Source organism: Cynocephalus volans, chromosome 1 (assembly GCF_027409185.1).
Source record: "Cynocephalus volans isolate mCynVol1 chromosome 1, mCynVol1.pri, whole genome shotgun sequence".
NCBI lineage: Eukaryota > Metazoa > Chordata > Mammalia > Dermoptera > Cynocephalidae > Cynocephalus > Cynocephalus volans.
Genome location: NC_084460.1, coordinates 61037155 through 61058871, shown reverse-complemented (window position 1 = coordinate 61058871; position 21717 = coordinate 61037155). Strand labels below are relative to the sequence as shown.

The window sequence follows — 21717 nt, the reverse complement described above, 5'->3', positions numbered from 1 at the left end:
TTGTTCAATAAGAGGTGTGACTGTGCTGTATCTGCAGCTTTTTAAACCTGCTATTTATTATCTATTTGTTTTAGTTTATTATGCCATGAGATATCCTTGGATATATTTCTGTGGGTATATTTAGCCTCAACACTTCTGGTGAAAGATGTCGTGAATATTCCAAAAGGGGAAATTTTGCTACTCATCCACTGTTTCATATTGGATAGTTCCCCTTACCTCTCTGTATTAGGAAGCGTTTAGTAAATCTGCCTCAACCTGTAGTACTCTATGACTGGAGACCCAATACAACCTTGTACAGAACAAGCACATCTTCATCCTCTTAGATCTTACATTCTAGCAAGGGAGACAAACAGTAAAAAGACAATAACTTTTATATGTGCATGTGTGTTTGTATGTGTATATGTAGGTGATAATTGCTATGGAAAAAATTAAAGCAGGGGCAAAATATAAGGGAAAGTTGGGTCTGAGACTGGAATTTTACAAACGGCTTTAAGAAATAGCCTCACTGAGTAAGTGACCTTTGAGTAAAGACATTAAAAAGATGAAGAGCTGGCCAAGAGGATATCTAGGAAAAGAATATTATGGGCCAAGAGAGCAGAAAGTGCAAAAGCCTTGAGACAGGAGCATGCCTGATGTTCTAGAAGTAGAGCAGACAGAAAAAGGTCATTGGAGCTAAGTGAGAGGAGTGGTAGACGACAAGGTCAGAGAAATGGGTTAGGATTGTGCAGGGCCTCTGGGCCATTTTAAGGACTTTGGATTTGCTGGGATTGGCATGGAGCTGGTAGAGGGTTTGAGCAGAGGAGTGCCATGAACTCATAGGTTATCAGCAGAACACTCTGGCTGCTGTGTAGAGAAAAGACTATGGGAGCCAGGATGGATTCAGGGAGACTTGTCTAGAAGCCATTGCATTAATTGCATTGAACAGTGGAGGCTCAACCAGGGTAGTAGCAATGGAAGTGGTATGAGGTGGTTGGATTCTGGATATTTTTTTTTGTCAGCTGGCAGGTACAGAGATCCAAACCTGTGACCTTGGTGTTATAAGGCTGTACTCTAATCAGCTGAGCTATAAGGTAGATCTAAGTTGATTTCTTTAAAGATGGCTATTGAATGTGAGAGAATAGTGTCTGTGGCAACTCCAAAGTTTTTTTGTTTTTGTTTTTGTTTTTAAAAGATGACCGGTAAGGGGATCTTAACTCTTGACTTGGTGTTGTCAGTACCACGCTCTCCCAAGTGAGCAAACCAGCCATCCCTATATGGGATCCGAACCCGTGGCCTTGCTGTTATCAATACCACGCTCTCCCAAGTCAGCCATGCGCCGGTCCAACTCCAAAGTTTTTGTCCTTAGCACTGAAGCCATGGAGTTGCCATCAGCTAGGATAGAGAAGGTTGCAGGAAGACCTCATTTTGTATGAAGAGATTAGGAGTTAGTTGTTTATTTGTTTGTTTTGATGGCTGGCCAGTAGGGATCTGAATTCTTGACCTTGGTTAGACCTTGTTCTAACCAATTGAGTTAACCAGCCAACCTGGGAGTTAGTTTTTTGGGTTTTTTTGTTTGTTTTAACTTTTTTGTGTCATATTCATTTAAAACTCATACCATACAATTCATTAATTTAAGGTGTATAATTCAATGGTTTTTAGCATATTCAAAGGTTTGTGGAACCATCAACATAATCAATTTAGAACCTGTTTTGTTTTATTTTGTTTATGGCTGACTGGTAAAAGGATCCAAACCCTTTACCTTGGTGTTATAGCACCGTGCTCGAACCACCTGAGCTAACCAGCCAGCCCCAGAAGTTAGTTTTGATATGGAAAGTTTGAGGTCTCTGTTAGACATTCAAATGTAGATATTGAGCAGAAAGTTGGATCTGTGAGCCTGGCTTTTGGAATAGAAAATGAAGTTGCAGATATAAATTTGGGAGTTGTCAGTGTATATTTAAACGGTATTTAAAGCCACGAGCCTGGGTTTCCAGTGGCAGGGTCTGGGAAGGGGTGACAGGTGCCATGTTTGGCCACAGATGTGGCAAAAAGAAGCAGGCCGAAGAGATGGATGAGGCTTTCAAGCAGAAACAAAAAGAGGAGCAGAAGAAGCTAGAGGAACTGAAAGTGAAGGCCACAGGGAAGGGCTCTCCCATGCACAGGTGGAATTAAGAAATCTGGCAGAAAGTAAGCTATTCCTTCTGCCTGAGGAAGTGGTGACCCTTGATTCCATTCCTATTTAAACATCTAGATTCCCTGCCATAACATCTTTTGCCACCTGTAGCTAGAGTGAAGTATTGTCTTGAAGCCTGTTGTACATTTAAGGATAAACTACTATAAAAAAAGAAAGAGGAAAAAAAAAAAAGCCATAGGTCTGGATGAGTGGATGAGATCCCCTAGGGAATGAATGCCCATTAAAAACAAGCAGTCTATAGACTGAACACTAAGACACTGCACCATTATGAGGTGGGAGAGGAGATGGAATCCAGCAAAGGAGACTAAATGGAAAGGCAGGAGTGGTAGGAATATGGAGAGTATGTGGTGTCCTAGAAAGCAAGAACAAAAATATTTCAGGGTGGAGAGAGTGATCAGCTGGATCATGTGCTGTTGAGAGATCAAGGAAGATGGAGGACTGTGTAGTGACCCTTCACAGTCATAGAGATCTTGAGGAGAGCAGTTTTCATGTAAATAGGGGTAAAAGGATGATTGGGAGTAAGTTCAAGAGAAAGCTGGAAGAGAAATGGAGTCATTACATAACAACCTTTTTGAGGAGTTTGTTATGAAGGGTAGAAAAAGAAGTATAATATCTGAAAGGAAATTATATCAAGAGTAACTTTTTTATTAAAGATGGGACAAATAAGAGTTTTGTATGTTAGTGGGAATGATCCAACAGAGAGGGAAGAACTGAAAGTTCAGGAGAAAGCGATAACAATTCCTGGAGCAGCTTCTGAGGAGGAGAGAGTGGGTGGGATCTAGCGTGTACCTGAAGGGGTTGGTCTTTGCTGAAAGCATGGAAGGAAGAGATTACAGGTAGGCATCTTTGGGCAAATATAGAGTGTACTTATACATAGATGGTATAGCCTCTACATACCTTGGCTATGAGGAGTCTTCAAAAAATTCATGGAAAAATTGAGTTAAGTACCTTTGTCTTGCTTCAACCACTCATATGTTTGGTCCATCACTGACCAAAATGTCGTTATGTGGCACATGACTGTATGGCCACAGTGCAAGTGATGAGGAGATGTGGTGGGCCTTTCTGGACATTTTCTTCTGATTACATCTATCTTTTTTAGTAAAATAGAAAGCAAGGTCATCTGCTGAGAGTACAGATGGTGGAGGAGGTGGTGAAGGTTTGAGGGAGAAAGTGTGAGATAATCATATGGAGAGGGAATGAATTTATATTAGCAAATACTGTAGGATTGTCCAAGCAAGGCCAGTCAGCATTGCAGTGTGTCTCAGTCTAGGTATATTCAATTGCAGAGGTGCAGACTAGGTGGAGAATCGGATTTAACCTCTGGTGCTTTTGCTATGTGAGTACAGTGAAGCAGGAAAAGGGACAATGAAGGAATAAAATGGTTGTAAATTTAAACCCGGCAGTGGGAGAAAATGGACATGAGAGTGTCGGGGGGCGGCAGAAAAGTGGAAGGATGAATGGATAATAGTTCCTAAAAATTGTTGGAAGCTGATTACTATGAGTAGTGTCCTGGCAAGAGAGTTGGTTTTGGTTAGAGAGGTGGGTGCTAGAAATTGAGATGGGGTGTGAGGCAATTTACAGTTATTGGTGATGACGGAGTTTAGGGTATGACTGTTGGGAGTGGGTAGCTGAGGTTGGGTGGAGGAAAAGAATAGGCGAGTGTGTGATAGAGTGAAATAACACTTGAGATGACCTCTAACATGATTTGTAAGTCCCTAGATATATGATCCACATAAGCTCAAACAAATGCTTACTTCCTCACTATGAGTACTCTTTATATAGACACAGTATACTGTGGTAGTTTAGAGTGTGAGCTCTCAAGGGTTCAGATCCCTGCACTGACCAACCTCCAAAAAAAAAAAAAACTCTGAAGCCAGACTGCCTCTGTTAATTCCCAGTTCTGCCGCTTCGTATTTATGTGACTTGTGCCATCCGTGAACTGGAGGATAATAATAATGTCTACTTATTCAGATTATTTTTAAGCTTATGCGTTAATAGGTTAACTGCTAGGAATCTGTTGAAAGGCCTGGAAATAATGGCTTAAACATGTAAGGTTTTCATATCTCCCTTGGAGCAAGTTCTGAGGCAGACAGTCTAGGGATGGTATGTGGACTCCATCAAATCATTAAAGATCCAGGCTCTTTCCACCTCTTCAGTCCATCACTCCTAGGATTTGACCTATGTCTTTTATTCAGGATAACTGCTGGAGGTCCAGCCATCACATTTGAGTTCCAGGGTTACAGAAAGATGAGGAGTAGGGGGTCATACCTTCTTCCTTTCAAGGAAACTGCCCAAAAGTACAACAAAGCACCTCTACTTCCATCTTATATAACCACACCTGTAACAAAGGCTAGGAAATACATTCTTCTAGCTGAGTGGCATTGTGTGCATGTCAAAGTGAGGATCCTGGAATTAAGGAAGATGAAGATATATGGGGTATTAGAGAGCACTTGACAGTCTCTGCCACAATTAGAGGGCTTAGCACAGTGCCAGGTATATAGGAGACTGAATAAATGTTAGCTATGTGTGGTGTTTTCTTAATCATTGTCATTGCTGGAAATCAAGTATACCTTTCCGTTATTTTTGGGTTCTCATAGATGTGTGTGCTCCTTTTCCTATGACAGCGGTTCCTCCGCTAGCTACCAACACTGTGTCTCCATCTCTCGCATTGCTGGCAAACAACCTGTCCATGCCTACAAGTGACCTACCACCTGGTGCCTCCCCAAGGAAAAAGCCTCGAAAGCAACAGCACGTGATCTCCACAGAAGAAGGTGATATGATGGAGACAAACAGCACTGATGATGAGAAGTCCACTGCCAAGAGTCTTTTGGTGAAGGCCGAGAAGCGCAAGTCTCCTCCCAAGGAGTATATTGGTAATGGTCACTTGGGCTGTTTTCTTGTGATGCTTCCTACTTATATCAGGGGGTCCTTCCCAGAGGCTCTTTGCATAGTCAGTTTCACTTACAGCTCATTTATTGGAATTGAACTTTGAGGACTGTTGAAAATATATAAGCTATTTGATGTCTCCTTTTCTTCCCTTTTGAGTAGATGAGGAAGGTGTGAGGTATGTCCCAGTGCGTCCAAGACCTCCTATTACTTTGCTTCGTCACTATCGGAATCCCTGGAAAGCTGCTTACCACCACTTTCAGAGGTACAGTGACGTCCGGGTCAAAGGTTAGTTTCCCCAGAAACATCCAGTATTAATGCATGAAGTTGGTATAACGAGTATATTGTAACCACAATAGAAGAAAAAAAATCACAGTTTTCACAAAAAAAACATTTTTATTATAAAATCTTGAGGCTTTAGTGTTTAACTTAAGTGAGATATTCAGCTGAATATAAAATTTGGAAAATTATCCTTTGCCCCAGAAAGATGTGTGTAACTATTGGAATTCCAGTGTACTGGTTAGGCGACAGCCTTAGTTTAATAAAATTTGTGTGTTAACATCTCCCCAAGTACTGACAGGCTGACCTTTGTAGCCCCCAGAGTAATTATGGGAGAGTTGTACTGGATTGCCATTTAACATAGTTCATAGGCCTCAGTAGTTCCTAGGATGCTAAGAGGTACATGCATCGTAAGCATTTTTTTCCAGAGGACTTTTTGTTCAACATATGAAGCTCTTAGAATGGTCTAGGGCAAGCCCTCAATAAATGTTTTATTGTTGAACCTGAGAATAACATCTTAATGAGCCCACCTATAATGAAAATGGCTGATGATACTTTGCAAATACTCCAGATATTTCTGATTGACATTGTGTCATTAATTACAAGTGTGATAAACTTCAAGTATGATAAATGCACAGAGAACTGGTCACATTTCCCTTTCTCTTACATAAATTCCTCCCGGAAACTTGTCTAAGGGTTTTCATGAAGCCTCAAGATGAATCCAATTTGAATGGGGTAATGATTGATGTTCATGAACAGAAGCAAAGGTGCTGATAATTCAGTCTGAATAGAAGTAAAGAGGTAGCTGTACTTCCAGCTATTCTTCCTCACAGGTATACTCTGAGACAAAAGAAGGTGAGATTTCCAGAGGTCAGGGAATGTTGCCCTTTAGTAGAAGCGGGATATAGGCCACTAAATATCTTTTCATTCTGCAAGAATTCCATAGCAATATAGTATTTAGGGATTTGCCTGGTAGCATATTAAGCCATACTAAAAGAAAGATTTCTTATTGCTTATTGGGACTTGTTCTTCAAAAACTATCTCAAGAAAGATAACATGACAACTGAACATTTTCTGATCCCTAAATCTTCTATTTGGGTATGTCCATACTTTGCACCAAGCCTCTTGCTATTAAACTTTAGTTGAACTACATTGCCTAAACTTTGAAATAATATTCATATAAATAAATCAAGATGGAATACTTAAAACTCTCAGGAAAAAAAGAAGAGAGATACAGAGGAAAAAGAAGTACAAGAAATAGAAAATAAATAACGACATGACAGACTTAAGCATAACCATATCAGTAATTCCCTTAAATGTAGTCTAAACATACCAATTAAAAACAGATTGGCAGAGTAGATGAAAAAACACAATCCAACTACATGCTGTCTACAAGAAACTCACATTGAACACAGTGACATAGGTAGATTGACAGTAAAAGGATGGAAAAATATATACATTACAAAAATTAATAAACAGGAGTGGCTATGTTAATATCAGGTAAAGTAAACTACAGAGGAAATAAAATTACAGGAGACAAAGAGGAACATTACATGCTGATAAGAAAATTAATTGACCAAGAAATGATCCTAAATATACAGGCAACAAAAACCAAGAGATTCAGAATACATGAAGTAAAGACAGAAATGAAAGAAGAAATAGACAGATGTATAGTTATAGTTAGTCCTTGAACACCCCACTCAGCAATGGATAGAACTACTTGTCAGAAAATTACCAAAAATGTTGAAGAACTGAACACCATGAACCAGCAACATCTAATAGACATCACTTGAACACTCTAAAAGTAGCAGAATACACATTATTTCAAGTACTACAAAACATGTAAAGATAGACTATATCTTGGATCATAAAACAAATGTCAACTAATTTAAAAGAATTGAAATCATATATGAAGGGTTCAGAAAGAATTGGTACTGAGATGAGAAATTGGAGTTTTATTGGCACAGGCAGCACAGCAGAGGCATAGGGACAGAACCTAGCCTGACCTGCCCCACAGGGGGTGGGCTTACATTTCTTCTTGTGATTTGTGTGGTTCTGATTGGCCATAGCTTATGTTTTTTGTTTTTTTTTTTGTCGTTTTTTCGTGACCGGCACTCAGCCAGTGAGTGCACCGGTCAGTCCTATATAGGATCCGAACCCGCGGCGGGAGTGTCGCTGCGCTGCCAGCGCAGCACTCTACCAAGCGCGCCACGGGCTCGGCCCAAGCCATAGCTTATGTTAATGAGGAGTTAACCGTCTATCCAATGGGAGTTGTTGAGGCCTTATGTTAATTAGGTGATTTTTAGGTTTGCAATTGTTGGTTCCCTTAGTATGTAAAGTTTGGTTTCAGGAAGACAAGTGGCGTGGAGTTCTGTTTCAGTTATGAGTTCCTTTTCTTTTTATTTTATGGGAAAGTCCCATAGGGCGGGAACCGCCATTTTGAGTGTCTTTGGGTGGCGCCATCTTAAGAGGTCCTCCACGAAGCTAATATTCCTCCCTTTTGTGTTTGGTAAAAAAAGAAGGTTGTGAGTTACTGTTACTAGGGAGAACCCCCCCAGACCAGGTATATGGACAAAGGTCTGTCTTCTGTAACTTCTTCATGCTGACAAAGGGGCAATGACGGGCTAATTATCTGGGGGTTTTCCTTGTCACAGTCCTTGAGGCTGGAGGAGATGATAACAGGCATCTCTCATCATCAGAATTTCGGTTACCCACTCATGAGTCATTGTCTGAATGGTCATGCGGAGGAGCCGGGAGAATTGTTGTAAAAGTATAGGCCCTATAGAGAGCAGAAGGAAAATTATTACAAGGGGAATAGGATGGGAAGCAAAATGGGTAATAGCCATAAGCCCTTAGACTAGTCAGTTGGTGGAATTTTCAGATCTGTAGCCTTTTCCTGATTGAATAAGAACATGGTAAGGACAATTAGTCTTCCACGTCCAGCCATTGGGTTACTTGAGTGGGCAAGAAGTCCCTGAAATCCCCTTGTAGGTAACAGTTCCAAAGAAAAGATAGAGTGTGTCTTCAAAGGCTCGGACTTTGGGTGTGTTTATAAGGAGAGATGGAATTAGATCATAGAAATACCCGGCAGCTGATGTACACATCAGCCAGGGGCAGCTCACGACCGGGCATATGTTGGCTGGAGTAGTTAGGCTTTGGTGGTTCTGGAATCTGATTCCTCTGTGGGTTCCTCAGGTGTCATTGTCAGCCTGATAAAGGTGGGCATGAGAAGCCGGGATTGTCCCGAGATTTTTGCATTGAAGTCTGGTACCTTCTTTAACCTGGAAAAATGAACCCAAGCACTTATGCCCGATAATTTTGACACAGTTGGGGTGGTGAGAAGAGCTTCATATGGGCCTGTCCACTTAGACTGAAGAAGTTTTGGATTTAAGTCTTTTAGGAGAACCCAGGCTTATATCCTACATTGAAATGGTTATGAAGTTGTGTTAGGATATTGTATGCCTCTGCAGCTGGAAGGACCATTTTACCTTTGAGAATATTCCATCTTTGTTTGAATTGTGATTCCTCTTGTGTGAGGGATATATGTTTCTCGGTTGAGTAGGGTAGCAGCTGCACAGGCAGAGCCAACATTTGGTGTTAGACATCTGTGAGTGCCTGTTTTTTGGCTTCATCATCTGCCCGATTATTATCCACAGCTATTGGGTTTTGAGGTTTTAGGGTGTCCTTTGCAGTGAAGGATGGCTGCATGCGTGGGCAGATAGGCTACCAGTAGTAGTTTTAGGATTACAGGACAGGTGTTCCCTTGGTTGTCAGGAAACCCATCTCCCTCCAAATTAGTGCATGAGAATGAATTATGGAATAGATGTATTTTGAGTCTGTGTATATGTTTACTCTGCATTTGTTCACCAATGTTAGGGCACTGGTGAGTGCTATAACTTCTACTGTTGTGAGGTTGTATTGGATGGCAGGGCGCTGGATTCAGTTATCTGAGTTAAGGAAACAATTGCATAGCCTGTCTGTGTTATTCCCTGGTGTTTAAAAGAGCTCCCATATGTGAACCAGTCCAGTGTGGGGGGGTGGTAGAGGGGTGTCTGAAATATTTGGATAGAGATTAGTAAAGTGGTCCGGTATTTCTTTACAGTCAAGTTCATCCATTGTGGGTTGGGAAGAGACAGACAAAAGAAAAGCTGAGTTAAGTGAGGAGCAATGGGTGAAAGTTACATTGGGATTTTCAAGAAACAAGGCACGAATGATCTGAAGTCTGATGGCTGAAATCTCTGGGGTGGCCTGGTGAGTAAGATGTGAAGAAGGTGAATGGGCACAATGTACTATTCTTTTTTGGAAGAGAGTTAATTTTGAACTTTCTTGTGTTAGTATGGTGGCTGCAGCCAAAGACTGCAAGAAGGATGGCCAGCCAAGAACTTCTTTATCTAGCTATTTGGACAAATAAGCCACCAGCCTGTGGTCAGGCCCATAAATCCCTGTCTGCTGTCTACATATAAAAGGAAGACTTTGTTTGGGTTGGGGAGTGGCAACTCTGGGGAAGAAGTGAGAACTTGTTTTAAGAGTGAAAAGGGAGTAGATACAGGGAGTTTAGGATCTAAGGGTTCATGGAGACTCCCGTTAGTGGCCTGATGTAAAGGTTGAGTGATGATACCAACATTTGGCACCCAAAGTCTAAAATATCCTACTAACCCAAGGAAGAAGAGAAGTTCAGCCTTAGTTTTGGGAAGGGGAATTTCTTGTATGAGGCATTTTCTGTCTACTGTGAGAGCCCTGTGACTTGGGGCAAGTAAAAGACCCAAATAAGTAACCTCTGTTTTGGTAAGTCGTGTCTTTTAAAGTGAAAATCAGTAGTCTTTTTGTCCTAAAAAATTTAAAAGGAGAATAATATGATGTTTGGCAAGTTCTTTTGAGGGGCTACATAAAAGAAAAGAAAATGGATCTTTTGAGGTTATTTTTATAGGGGAGTTATGGGTAGCCACCAAAGGATGTTCGATGTCCCAAACCTGAGGATTGATTACATCTGGAAAAGGAGTAGTAGGTGGGACAGAATTTTGGGATTCTCCCTATGTGAGGAAAAGGAGGTGATGGGTTAATGCCTTTGGTAGATGTAGGTTGTGCGTAGCTTAGTGAGTAGGTCTCAACCTGTTACAGGAGTGGGGCATGCAGGTATAACCAGGAAACAGTGAATGAAAGCTGTGTCTTGTAAGACACAGGTTAATGGTGGGGTTATAATAGGTTTGGAAATTGGGCCATTTACCCCCCGTAATAGAGATTAAGGAAAGGAACAAAGGTCCCACATGTTCAGGAAGAACTGAATAAGTGACCCCTGTATCAAGCAGAAAGGAGATCGGCTTACCTGCCACCTCCATATTTACCCTGGATTCAGTCTTGTTGATGGTCATGGTGGGGGTCTCTGAGCCCAGGCAGCATCAGTCTTCCATAGGAAGTCCCAGAAATTCTGGGAAGGACAGTCCTAGCTTGGATTTGGGTGTTGGAGTGACGGTCCTAGATCCAGAGGTCTAAAGGCAGTCAGACTTCAAATGACCCGTTCTCCCACATGCTGGACAAGGTCTCAGCAAAGCCTTGGGATTTGGGCAGGCTTTGGCCCAATGTCCTTCCTTGCTACATTTGATGCATGGCCCTGGAGGAGATTGGTGTTATCCTGTTGGGACTTTAGGTTTTTGACTGCCCTGGAAGGCGGTGATCATCATTTGGAATTTAATTTGATCTCTTTTTACCTTTTGTAGTCTGTTCCTCATCTCTATTATTAAAGACCTTAAAGTCTGTTTTAATTAGGTCTTTTTGAGGGGTTTGAGGGCCATCTTCTAGTTTTTGTAACTTTTTCTTGATATCTGGTGCTGATCATAATGTAAAATGTGTATGTAGGTATAATCGGCCTGCTTCAGAGGTTGGGTCTAGGTTGGTATATTTAAGGACCTCTTCTGTGAGTCTGCTCATAAAAGGAGCTGGGTTTTCATCCGGCCTTTGTGTTACTTCTTGGATTTTGTCATAATTTACTATCCTGAATACACCTTTCTGCATGCCTTCTGTTAAGCAAGTAATTAGGTGTGTTCATTTAGGCACATCTTGAGTTGGTTTGGTAGTCCTAGTTAGGGTCAGTTCAAGGGACTGCCATAGTCCCTACTGGATATCTGACAAGGTCTTGAGTGGGTAGAGTCGGCAAATGCAATAGTGGCCAACCAGACCCTATCCTTTTCTTCTGAGTTGATAGTAGAGGACATGATGACATACACATCATGCCATGTAAGATTATAGGTATGTGTTAAGTAATGAAATTCTCTAATATACTGTGTAGGGTCTATGGTGTAAGAGCCTTTCTATTGAGAAAGATCAGAGAGAGAGAACAGGACATGGACACATATGCCTTCTGCTCCAGCAACCTCCCATAGGGGGAGCATAGGGTCTGGAGAAGAGGCCATATCTGAAATATTGGCACCAGTATCAGAGTCCGAGTCATCGTGGGAATGTTGGTTATGGGAGGAGAGGGCAAAGGGGAGGGGGCATAAGGGAGACGAAGAGATGTTGTCATGACAGGAAAGGCGTGATCAGCGGAATCAAAATCAGGAGCAGTATGGACAAGAGGGACAGAAGATCAGAAAGATTTGGAGTTGAGTTCAGTTTGTAAAAGGAACATTTGGAAAGTAGTGCAGGCGTGACAGAGAGAGGGTTTGTTGTGTAAATAAAAGAAAGCCAGGACACAGGAATTTCAGGCTGTTTTCCACTGCAATTGCAGAAGTTGTGTAGGTCTCTTAAAATTTGTTAATCAATAGTGCTGTTTTCTGGGTATTAACTATCATTATCCAATTTGTATTGGGGTCAGACTGTATTACAGAAAAAAGTTGTTTCAGACTGACCTCTCATGCCAGGTAAAGGATTTTTAGGTTTCATATAAGGCATCCAAGAGGGGTGTCTTTTGGAGGGTGGAGGAGTAGGAAGCTGAACCTGAGGAGAAACAAGATAAGAAGGAGGTGTCCCTCGTTCTTAATCTTGAAACTCGGGCAGAAAGGACAATGAGTCCAAGGAGTGAGTGTGCTGTTCGTAACTCAGGCATCCCCGAGAAACAGTCACAGCCTGGTGAGGAGATCTGATCTCCCTTTTGGCCAGGGAAGTCTCTGACTCAGCGCTGGGATTTTTGATGCAGACAGAGAAAGAGAGCAGAGACCTCCAAGGAAGGCTTCAGCTGTGCTAACGCCAAATTGGTTACCTGTGCAATGGAAAAGCTGAGCTCCTATGGATTTCTCCTCTCTTCCCGGGTTTTGACACCAAATATGAAAGGTTTAGAAAGAATTGTTACTGAGCCGAGAAATCAGGCTAGAAGGAGTTTATTGGCACAGGCGGCACCGCAGAGGCATAGGGACAGAACCTAGCCTGACCTCCCCATGGGGGAATTGGGTTTACATTTCTTCTTGTGATGAGTTGTGTTGTTCTGATTGACCATAGCTTTTGTTAATGAGGAGTTAAGTGAAATATCCAATGGGAGTTGAGGCCTTATGTTAATTAGGTGATTTTTAGGTTTGTGATTATTGGTTCCCTTAGTATGTAAAGTAGGGTTTCAGAGGAGACCAATGGCATGGAGTTCTATTGTGGTTATGAGTAACTTTGTCTTTTTATTTTATAGAGAAGTCCCATAGGGTGGGAACCACCATTTTGAATATCTTTGGGTGGTGCCATCTTAAGCAGTCCTCCCCAAACCTAATAATATAGAGTATTTTAATTGATCATAATGGAATCAAACCAGAAACCCCAGAGAGAGAACAGAAAAAGCTCCAAACCATGAAAGTTAAATAGCACATGGCTATTTAACTAGGGTCAAAGAGGAAGTCCATGGATCAAAGAGGAAGTCGCAAGGCAAATTTTCTTTTTTGTTTTTTTCTTTCTTTTGGCGGCTGGCTGGTACAAGGATCTGAGCCCTTGACCTTGGTCTTTTAACACTGCTCTCTAACTGAGTTAACTGGCAAGTTCTCAAGGGAAATTTTTAATAATATATAAAACTAAATAAAATAAAATGCAACATACCAACATGTATACTAAAGCAGTGCTAACAGGGAAATTAACAGTACTAAATGCTTACATTAGAAAAGAAGAAATAAAGTTTCTACCTAAAGAACCTATTAATAAGTAAATAAATAAAAATAAACTCTAAGCAGAGCACAAGGAAGAAAATAGTAAAGACAGCAGCAGAAATCAGTCTCGCTGGTTTGCTCAGTTAGAGTGTGGTGCTGATAATACCAGGGTCCAGGGTCTTACCCCTGTATAGGCCAGCGACCAAGAAAAAATTAAATAAAATTTTTAAAAACAGGCAGAAATCAGTGAAATTAAAAAACAGGAAAACTAGAGAAATTGAAACAAAAACTTAGTTCTTTGGGAAAAAAAAACAAAATTAGGGCCGGCCCATGGCTCACTTGGGAGAGTTTGGTGCTGATAACACCAAGGCCAAGGGTTTGGATCCCTATATAGGGATGGCCGATTCACTCACTTGAGAGAGCGTGGTGCTGACAACACCAAGTCAAGGGTTAAGATCCCCTTACCGGTCATCTTTTAAAAAAAAGAAAAGAAAAAAACAAAATTAATAAATCTCTGGCAAGAGTGAGAAAGATAAAAAAAAAATTATGAATGTCAGGAAGGAAATAGGATATTAGTACAGATCATATAACCATTAAAAGCATAATAAGGGAGTACTACGAACAACTTTATACTTACAAATTAAGTGATTTAAATGAAGTGGACTAATTTCTTAAAAACCACAAACTACCAAACTCAACCAGAAACATGTAGACAATCTGAATAATCCTATAACCATTAAGTAAATTTAAATCTAAAATATAAGGAACTCTCAAAACAGTTAAAAACAAAAACAAAACTAATCCAGTGGAAAATGGGTGAAGGCATGAAAACACATTTCACCAAGGAAGATAGACAGATGGTAAATAAACACATGAAAAGATGTTCAAGGGAACATAAATCCTCAGTCCATAAGTGTGGGCTGTGCACAGAGATTTTCTTCCAAAGTATACAGTATGGAAAGGGAGATGAGGTAACTTTGTAGTGGAGACAACTCACAAGCACCACGTCAGCCAGCTGATTGTGGTCAGTACCAACAGTGATGACATCTGTTAATAGTGTGTACCCTTCATAGGATGTGATGAAAGTGGCACTTAACCTCTGTGGTGTTCCTGTCAGACACTCATAACCACAGTCTAATCCTGAGAAAACATCAGGGACATCCTACAGAATACTTGAACACTATTCTTTAAAACTGTCACAGTCATCAGAAACAAGGAAAGGCTGAGAAACAGTCAGAGCCAAGAGCAGTCTAAAAGATAATGACAGGTAGATGTAAGGTGGTACCTGGTCAGGATCCATTTTCTACTCTATTTTAGAGTAGAAAATGACAATAAAATTTATTTTTTAAAAAGTGTTCAACACCACTACCCATTAGGGAAATGCAAATTAAGACACGAGCTGTCATTATACACCTCTCAGAACATCTGAAATTTTGCAAAGGTGGTAATGATAAAGGCAGGTGAGAATGTAGGGAAATTAGATCTCTCCATACATGGCTTTGAGCACTCTGAGTTATCCCACTGCCTACCGGCCTCCGTTGTTTTTGCTGAGGAGTCAGCTGTTAATTATATAGGGTTCTTTCCTAAATGAAGTGTCATTTTTTTCCCTTTCTACTTTGAAAATTTTCTCATTGTCTTTGTTGACATTTTTACTGTGAGGTGTCTGTGGGTCTCTCTGCATTTGTCATACTTGTAGTTCCTTGAGCTTACTGGGTGTGTGGGTTATTTTTCAATAAAATTTGAAAGTTTTTGGTCATTTTTTCTTTGAATATTTTTTCTCCTCCTTTCTCTCTCTCCTCTCCTACTGGTATGCCCATAACACAAAGTTGGTTCTCTTGATGGTGTACCTCATTTTTCAAGGCTCTATTCATTCTTCTTCATCCTTTTTTTTTTTTTTTTCTGTTCTGCTCGCATCTTTTCTGTCAGTCTTTCAAGTTTGCTAATTCTCTCTTGTACCAGTTCAATTCTACTGTTGAGCACCTCTAGTAAATTTTTTAATTCCGGTATTGTACTTTTCAACTCCAGAATTTTCATTTTGTTCATTTTTATAATTTCTTCTTATTACTTTATTGATATTCTTTATTTCATGTGTCATTGTCATCCTATTTTTCCTTGCTTCTTCAATCATGCTTTCTTTTAGTTCTGTAAATGCATTATAAGTATTTGAAATCTTTTTCTGTTAAATTTGATGTCTCCTTATTCACAGACACTTTCCATCGCCTATTTTCTCCTTAGGAGCATGGCTGGTACCTTCCTGTTTCTTTGCATATCTCATAATTTTTTATTCTAAACTGGACAGTTTAGATAATGTATTAAAGCAACTCTTGGTGTTGGTTTCCCCACTCTTGAGCTTGCTGTTATTTGCTTGTTTATTTGTTTAGTGACTGGATGGATTAATTTAGTGATGTCTAACCACTGCCTCCTACCCCTACACAAGTATTCTGCCTCTGATGTTGCTCCTCAGAGAGGGACAGATTTGAGGATGCCCACAGTTACCCTGAGATAACAGTGGCTTTGGTAGCACTTTTCTTGACCATACCCAGCTGATAAAGCCACTGATTGCTGTCTGTTTCCCTAGTGTTTTCAACAGTGCGCTGAAGCACAAATTCCTCTATAAAACTAATCAAACTGTAGTTCCTTGGCCAGAACAGTTTCTGAGATCATTGTTCCATATTTATTCTGCTCTTAGGAGGGCTCTTCCAAGCTGTCTTACTCTTTGCTCTCGCCTACAAACTAGCCTGCACACAGTCTAGGATGTATCTTCATTACATCCATGAATTTCGTCCTAGTTCTCTTCACCAGACCTCCACTGTTCTCAGCAACACCTTTAGGTTTGAACTTCTCTATGCTCTTGCAAATGGAGTCAGTTCCTTTGGGAAGAAATTAGAAGTTATGTTTTACAGCCTGCTTCTTCCCCCAGGCAAAATCTTTGAGCCAGGACTCTGGAGGTAGGGTGGGGATATGGCAAGGTTCTGAATGACAGCCCTGCTTTAGGAGATCAGTGCTCAGTGGAGGGCAAGGATGGATGCAAGCAGCCTGGGGTCCTCTTGGCTTGCCTCTCATAGCGTGAAATTACCACCTCATAAGCTGGAGAAGAGCTCTTGGGGCCCCAGTATTCTCAGCACACCTTGCCTAAGGTGTAGTCTCCATTCCCTGAGTGGAGGTTGAGTGGGGGAGCCACCTCAGCAGCAGGTAGCTGGAGGCAGGATGAGAAAAATTGATGTCCTGCTCTTATCTCAGAAAGAAAACTGGGAGCTAGTGGAGAGGCAGCCCTGTGCTGTGGACCCTAGCAGGGTGGGGTGGAGTCTCCACCTTGCTGAGCTGGGAGGGAAGAGAGAGGAAGCAGTCTGGATTCAAATATCACAGATTCTCGCCTCTCTTACCAGATTTTAGTAGATTTTCTTGAGTAGATGGTTCTTCATTTGCCCTTAAGATTTCCAGAGGTTTAAATAGTTGTTTAAATCTTCACTAGTTTCACTGGGTAGTAAGTCAACAGAGCACTGTCATACCACAAGTTGATCATCTCTCATCCATTGCTGAGCTACTCTGGAAAATAGTTTTATAAAACAAAACATAAACTTACCATATGACCCAGCAATTGCACTCCAGGGTATTTATCTCAGGAAAAGGAAAATGTGTGTTCACACAAAAACCTGTACACAGTTGTTCATAGCAATGCTTTTTGTAATAGCCAAAAACTGGAAACAGCCCACATGACCATCAATAGGCAAATGGTTAAACAATGGTACCACTGCATACTACTCAGGAATGGAAAGGAAAGAACTATTGGTATACCCAGCAACATGGAGCTCAAGGGCATTTGCTTAGTGGAAAAAATCCAGTCTCAGAAGGACACATACCATGTGGTTTTGTCCATATAACATTCTTGAAATGAAAAAGTTATAGAGATGGTCAACATAGTAGAGGTTGCCAGGGGTTAGTGGAGGGGGGTGGGGCAGTAGACCTGTAAAAGGCCTGAGGGAGATCTTTGTGGTGATGGTATAGTTCTGTATCTTTTTTTTTCTTGGAGAGTGGCCAGTACAAAGATCAAATCCTGAACCTTGATGTTATCAGCACAATGCTGTAACCAACTGAGCTAACCAACCAACCCCTAGTTATGTATCTTGATTGCAGTGGTGATGACACAAATCTACACATGTGATAAAGCAACATACACCTATACTCACACTTCATTTCAGTGGCACTTTCCTGCCTTTGATTTTGTAGTGTAGCTGTGTGAGATGTAACCAAAGGAGGAAGCTAGGTGAAGGGTACATGGGACCTCTCACTTTACTGTCTTTTTTTTAAATAATAACTTTATTGAGATATAATTCTCATAGCATACACTTCACCTATTAACATGTACAACTCAGAGGTTTTAGTATTTTCACAGAGTGGCGCATCTGTCACCACAGTCAGTTTTAAAACATTTTCATTACCACAGAAGGAGACTACACACCCCTTAGCCGTCGTCCCCAATCCTGGTGCAACGCCGTCTTCACTCTCCTCTTTCTCCAATCCCAGGCAACCTCTGATGACACTCTATTTCTATAGATTGCCGATGCCGGACATTTCATATGAATGGAATCATATAATATGTGGTCTTTTGTGACTGGGTTCTTTCGTGTAGCATAATGTTTTCAAGGTTCATCCAGTTATAGCATGTATTAGTACTTCATTCCTTTCTGTTACCAAATAATAATGAAATTCTCTAGATATACTGCATTTATTTATCCATTCATCATTCGATAGATGCTTTGGTTGTTTGCATTTTTGGTAATGTGAATAGTGCTGCTGTAAATATTTGCATACTAGCTTTTGTGTGGGTATCTGTTTTCATTTCACCTAGGAATGGAACTTCTCCTAGGAATTATATGGTAACTCTGTAACGTTTTAGAAACTACCACAGTGTTTTCCAAAGCAGCTGCACTGTTTGACTTTTCCACCAGCAATTCATTAGGGTTCCAATTTCTCCACATCCTCATCAACATTTATCATGATTATAGCTGTCCTACTGGGTGTGAAGTGGTACCTCATTGTGGTTTTGATTTGTGTTATTGGCCATTTGTATGCGGTTCTTAGAGAAATGTCTGTTCACATCCTTTCCCCTTTTTAATTGGTTTGTCTTTTTATTAATGAGTTCCTTCTTGGAGTTATAAGAATTCTTTATATGTTCTGGATACATGTCCCTTATCAGATAACATCGTGCCCAAGGCTGAAAAGTTCACCTCTGTGCTGCCCAGTTACTACAGTTCTATATTCTTTGTAACTTCCTGTGAATCTATAATCATTTTTAACTAAATATTTCTTTTAAATGCTTATAATAAAATACACACATACATGTAAAAACTGGCAAAATCTGAGTAGGGTCTGTAGACTGTAGCAATGTCATAGTTGTGGTTTTATACAGTAGTTAGATACAGTGTTACCATCGACGGGAACTGGGTACAGAGCACAAAGGATCTCCCTGTATTTTTTCTTACAACCGCATGTGAGTCTGAAATTAACTCAAAAAACTAAAAACTTATTTAAATCATATTCATGTTAATATTTAATAGGGTTTTTTAAAAATACACTTTATTTTTTTAAAACAGTTTTAGGTTCACATCAAAATTGAGGGGAAAGTACAGAGAATTCCCATATACCCCCTGCACAAGTGCAGGCTTTCCTACTATGGACATCGCATACCACAGTGGTACATTTGATACAGTTGATAACCTACACTGACACATCATTATCACCCAAAGTCTGCAGTTTACATTAGGGTTTGCTCTTGGTGTTCTACATTCTATGGGCTTGGACAAATTTATAGCTAGGGTTTTTCAAGGTTAATTTTTTAAATTTATTTAATTTGTAAAATAATTTTTAATTATTTATGTAATTTGAGAGTATATTTCAAGTCCTAGTTAAGTAGTAATTAAAACTTGAGAGATACAGCTAAACTCACCTTTGACAAACATCCTAGTCTGTCTCTCCCAAGTCCTGATGATACATTTTGTATTTATTTTATTACAATTCTGGTTACTGGATTTTTCTACCCAAATTTGAAATGTAATTCACATTTGATTCATGTGATTTCCCCAGGATCTAGATAATACCAAAAAGTTTTCAGGACTTCATGCCCAACCCTCCGTGTACTCTTAAGCATCACACATTGAGCAAGGCTGCAACTCTCTAAATACCATTTCCCTTCTTTTATTTTACTTACTTACTTACTTACTTACTTACTTACTTACTTACTTATTTATTTTTAAAAGATGACTGGTAAGGGGATCTTAACCCTTGACTTGGTGTTGTCAGCACCACGCTCTTCCAGGTGAGCTAACCAGCCATCCCTATATAGGGATTCAAACCCGTGGCCTTGGTGTTATCAGCACTACATTCTCGCAAGTGAGCCACGGGCCGGCCCTTCCCCTTCTTTTAAAAGATTATAATATTGGGGCTGGCCAGTTAGTTCAGGTGATTAGAGCATGCTGCTCTTAACACAAAGATCCAGGATTTTGATCCCTGTACCAGCCAGCTGCCAAAAAAAAAGAGAGAGAGATTAGAATATTGCTCTCTTTTTAACTCACTAGATTAGCAGAGTATGTTTTGAATGCATTCTTCTGGGGTGGAAAAAAGAAAACTTTTATTCGTGTTGTTGACCCCTATTCCTAATGACTTAAATGCAGAGGATTTATTTAATGATATTTAAGTAAAGAAATTCTTGATAAAATATTGACACTTACGCTGTTTGAACAGAAATAATTTAGCTTTACAAAAATTGAAATATTTTTACTTTTATATGGTTCCAGAGGAGAAGAAAGCTATGTTGCAGGAAATAGCTAATCAGAAAGGAGTATCCTGTCGTGCCCAAGGCTGGAAAGTCCACCTCTGTGCTGCCCAGTTACTACAGCTGGTAGGTGAAGTTCTAGTAGTTGTTATATCATGCTGAAAAGAGAAGATGCTGGAGATGTCTGAGTTCATAGAACAATTTTTTTTTTAGTAATTCTGAAGCATTCCCAACTAACATGCATTATGGTAGAATATTTACGTGTGCCATATAATATTATAATCACTATATCAATTATATATTATTATAATCTAAATATATCTTAGTTCTGTTATCCAGATCCAAAATATATGAAACAACTGTGGTGTAAACCTAAAATTAGGATTCAGTTTTATGTGTCGTCATGACATCTAAAACGAGAAACTTCAAACGGCCTTCTTACTGAAGAGTGGACTTCAGTTCCCTGCCAGCTTCTGATATTACTTAACTAAGCCAATTGCATCTTCCCCTGGGGACCAGGGGGCAACCTCCTTCTTCATACTACAAAGCCTGCTTCCCACAGCCCCTGCTTGCTCACTCTCTTCCTGAGTATGGCCCTGCATGGTGGGCTGTGTCTTCCTCTCCTAGGCTGCTAAGTATTTGTCACTCATAAACAGCTATGGGTCTCATCTGTACAGTGTTGGATCTTATACGTTCAGCCATTTCTATAACCCTAAGGTGGGAATTCCTCTCACCAAGGTGAAGAGTAGGCAATCAAAACAACTATCTCATGAAGTTTTCCATCTTTGGAGTAGCAGTGATTTTTAGATCACTGAACATTTAGTGATTAGTGACCTTTAGATACTGAACATTGTTTTCAGTATCTAAAAATGTAGTCTCTTGGCTAGTTTTTACTTACTAGAAAATCATTTCTGTGAAACATGTAGACTTGTTTTCAGAAGAATTGTGAATTCAGGGCAGTATTTAAAGGTTATCCTTGAAGATAGACTCTGAATTATGGCAAAATATAATGTAAATCATTATTGATCACTTGCCTTTGCACTGTTTGTTAACTTAGTACCTTAGTCCTTGGGAGAAAGGACTTCATCACCCAAACAGCTCTTATAACAGTTTACAAAGGTGATTTAAGATGAGTTCATTTGCCTGAGGTTGACACAGAAAAGTATCCTGAGGTCATGATGTGTTGTCCCTCTTTTGTGTTGTAGACAAATCTAGAACATGATGTTTATGAAAGACTTACCAACCTACAGGAAGGGATTATCCCAAAGAAAAAAGCAGCAACTGATGATGATCTACACCGAATAAATGAACTAATACAGGTTTGAATGAGCTCTATCCCTTTTTTTTTTTTCTTTTGGGTGGCTGGTCAGTATGGGGATCCGAACCTTGACCTTGGTGAACCCTGTGTTTTCTGATGATCCACTTTATGAAGTTGTTTACTATAAAGTCCTACCTCTCCCATTTCCCTCCTTCAACCCACTAACATGTTTAGTAAAAACATATCATATGCTTCAGCCTGCATTACTGAGAAACACTAAGACGTTTTCTGTATGAGAAAG

The 21717-nt window shown here is 40.1% G+C and overlaps 1 protein-coding gene across 2 annotated transcripts in view; it reads left to right on the top strand.

The window, feature by feature from the left end:
* Nucleotides 1-21717, top strand: part of SAP130 (Sin3A associated protein 130) — a 69700-nt gene that overhangs the window by 47701 nt on the left and 282 nt on the right. For both annotated transcript variants that reach the window (XM_063100314.1, XM_063100306.1), the window contains exons 17-20: nt 4795-5043; nt 5219-5344; nt 20181-20284; nt 21364-21477. In XM_063100314.1, the coding sequence (XP_062956384.1) occupies nt 4795-5043; nt 5219-5344; nt 20181-20284; nt 21364-21477 (593 nt within the window). The remainder of the gene's footprint in view (nt 1-4794; nt 5044-5218; nt 5345-20180; nt 20285-21363; nt 21478-21717) is intronic.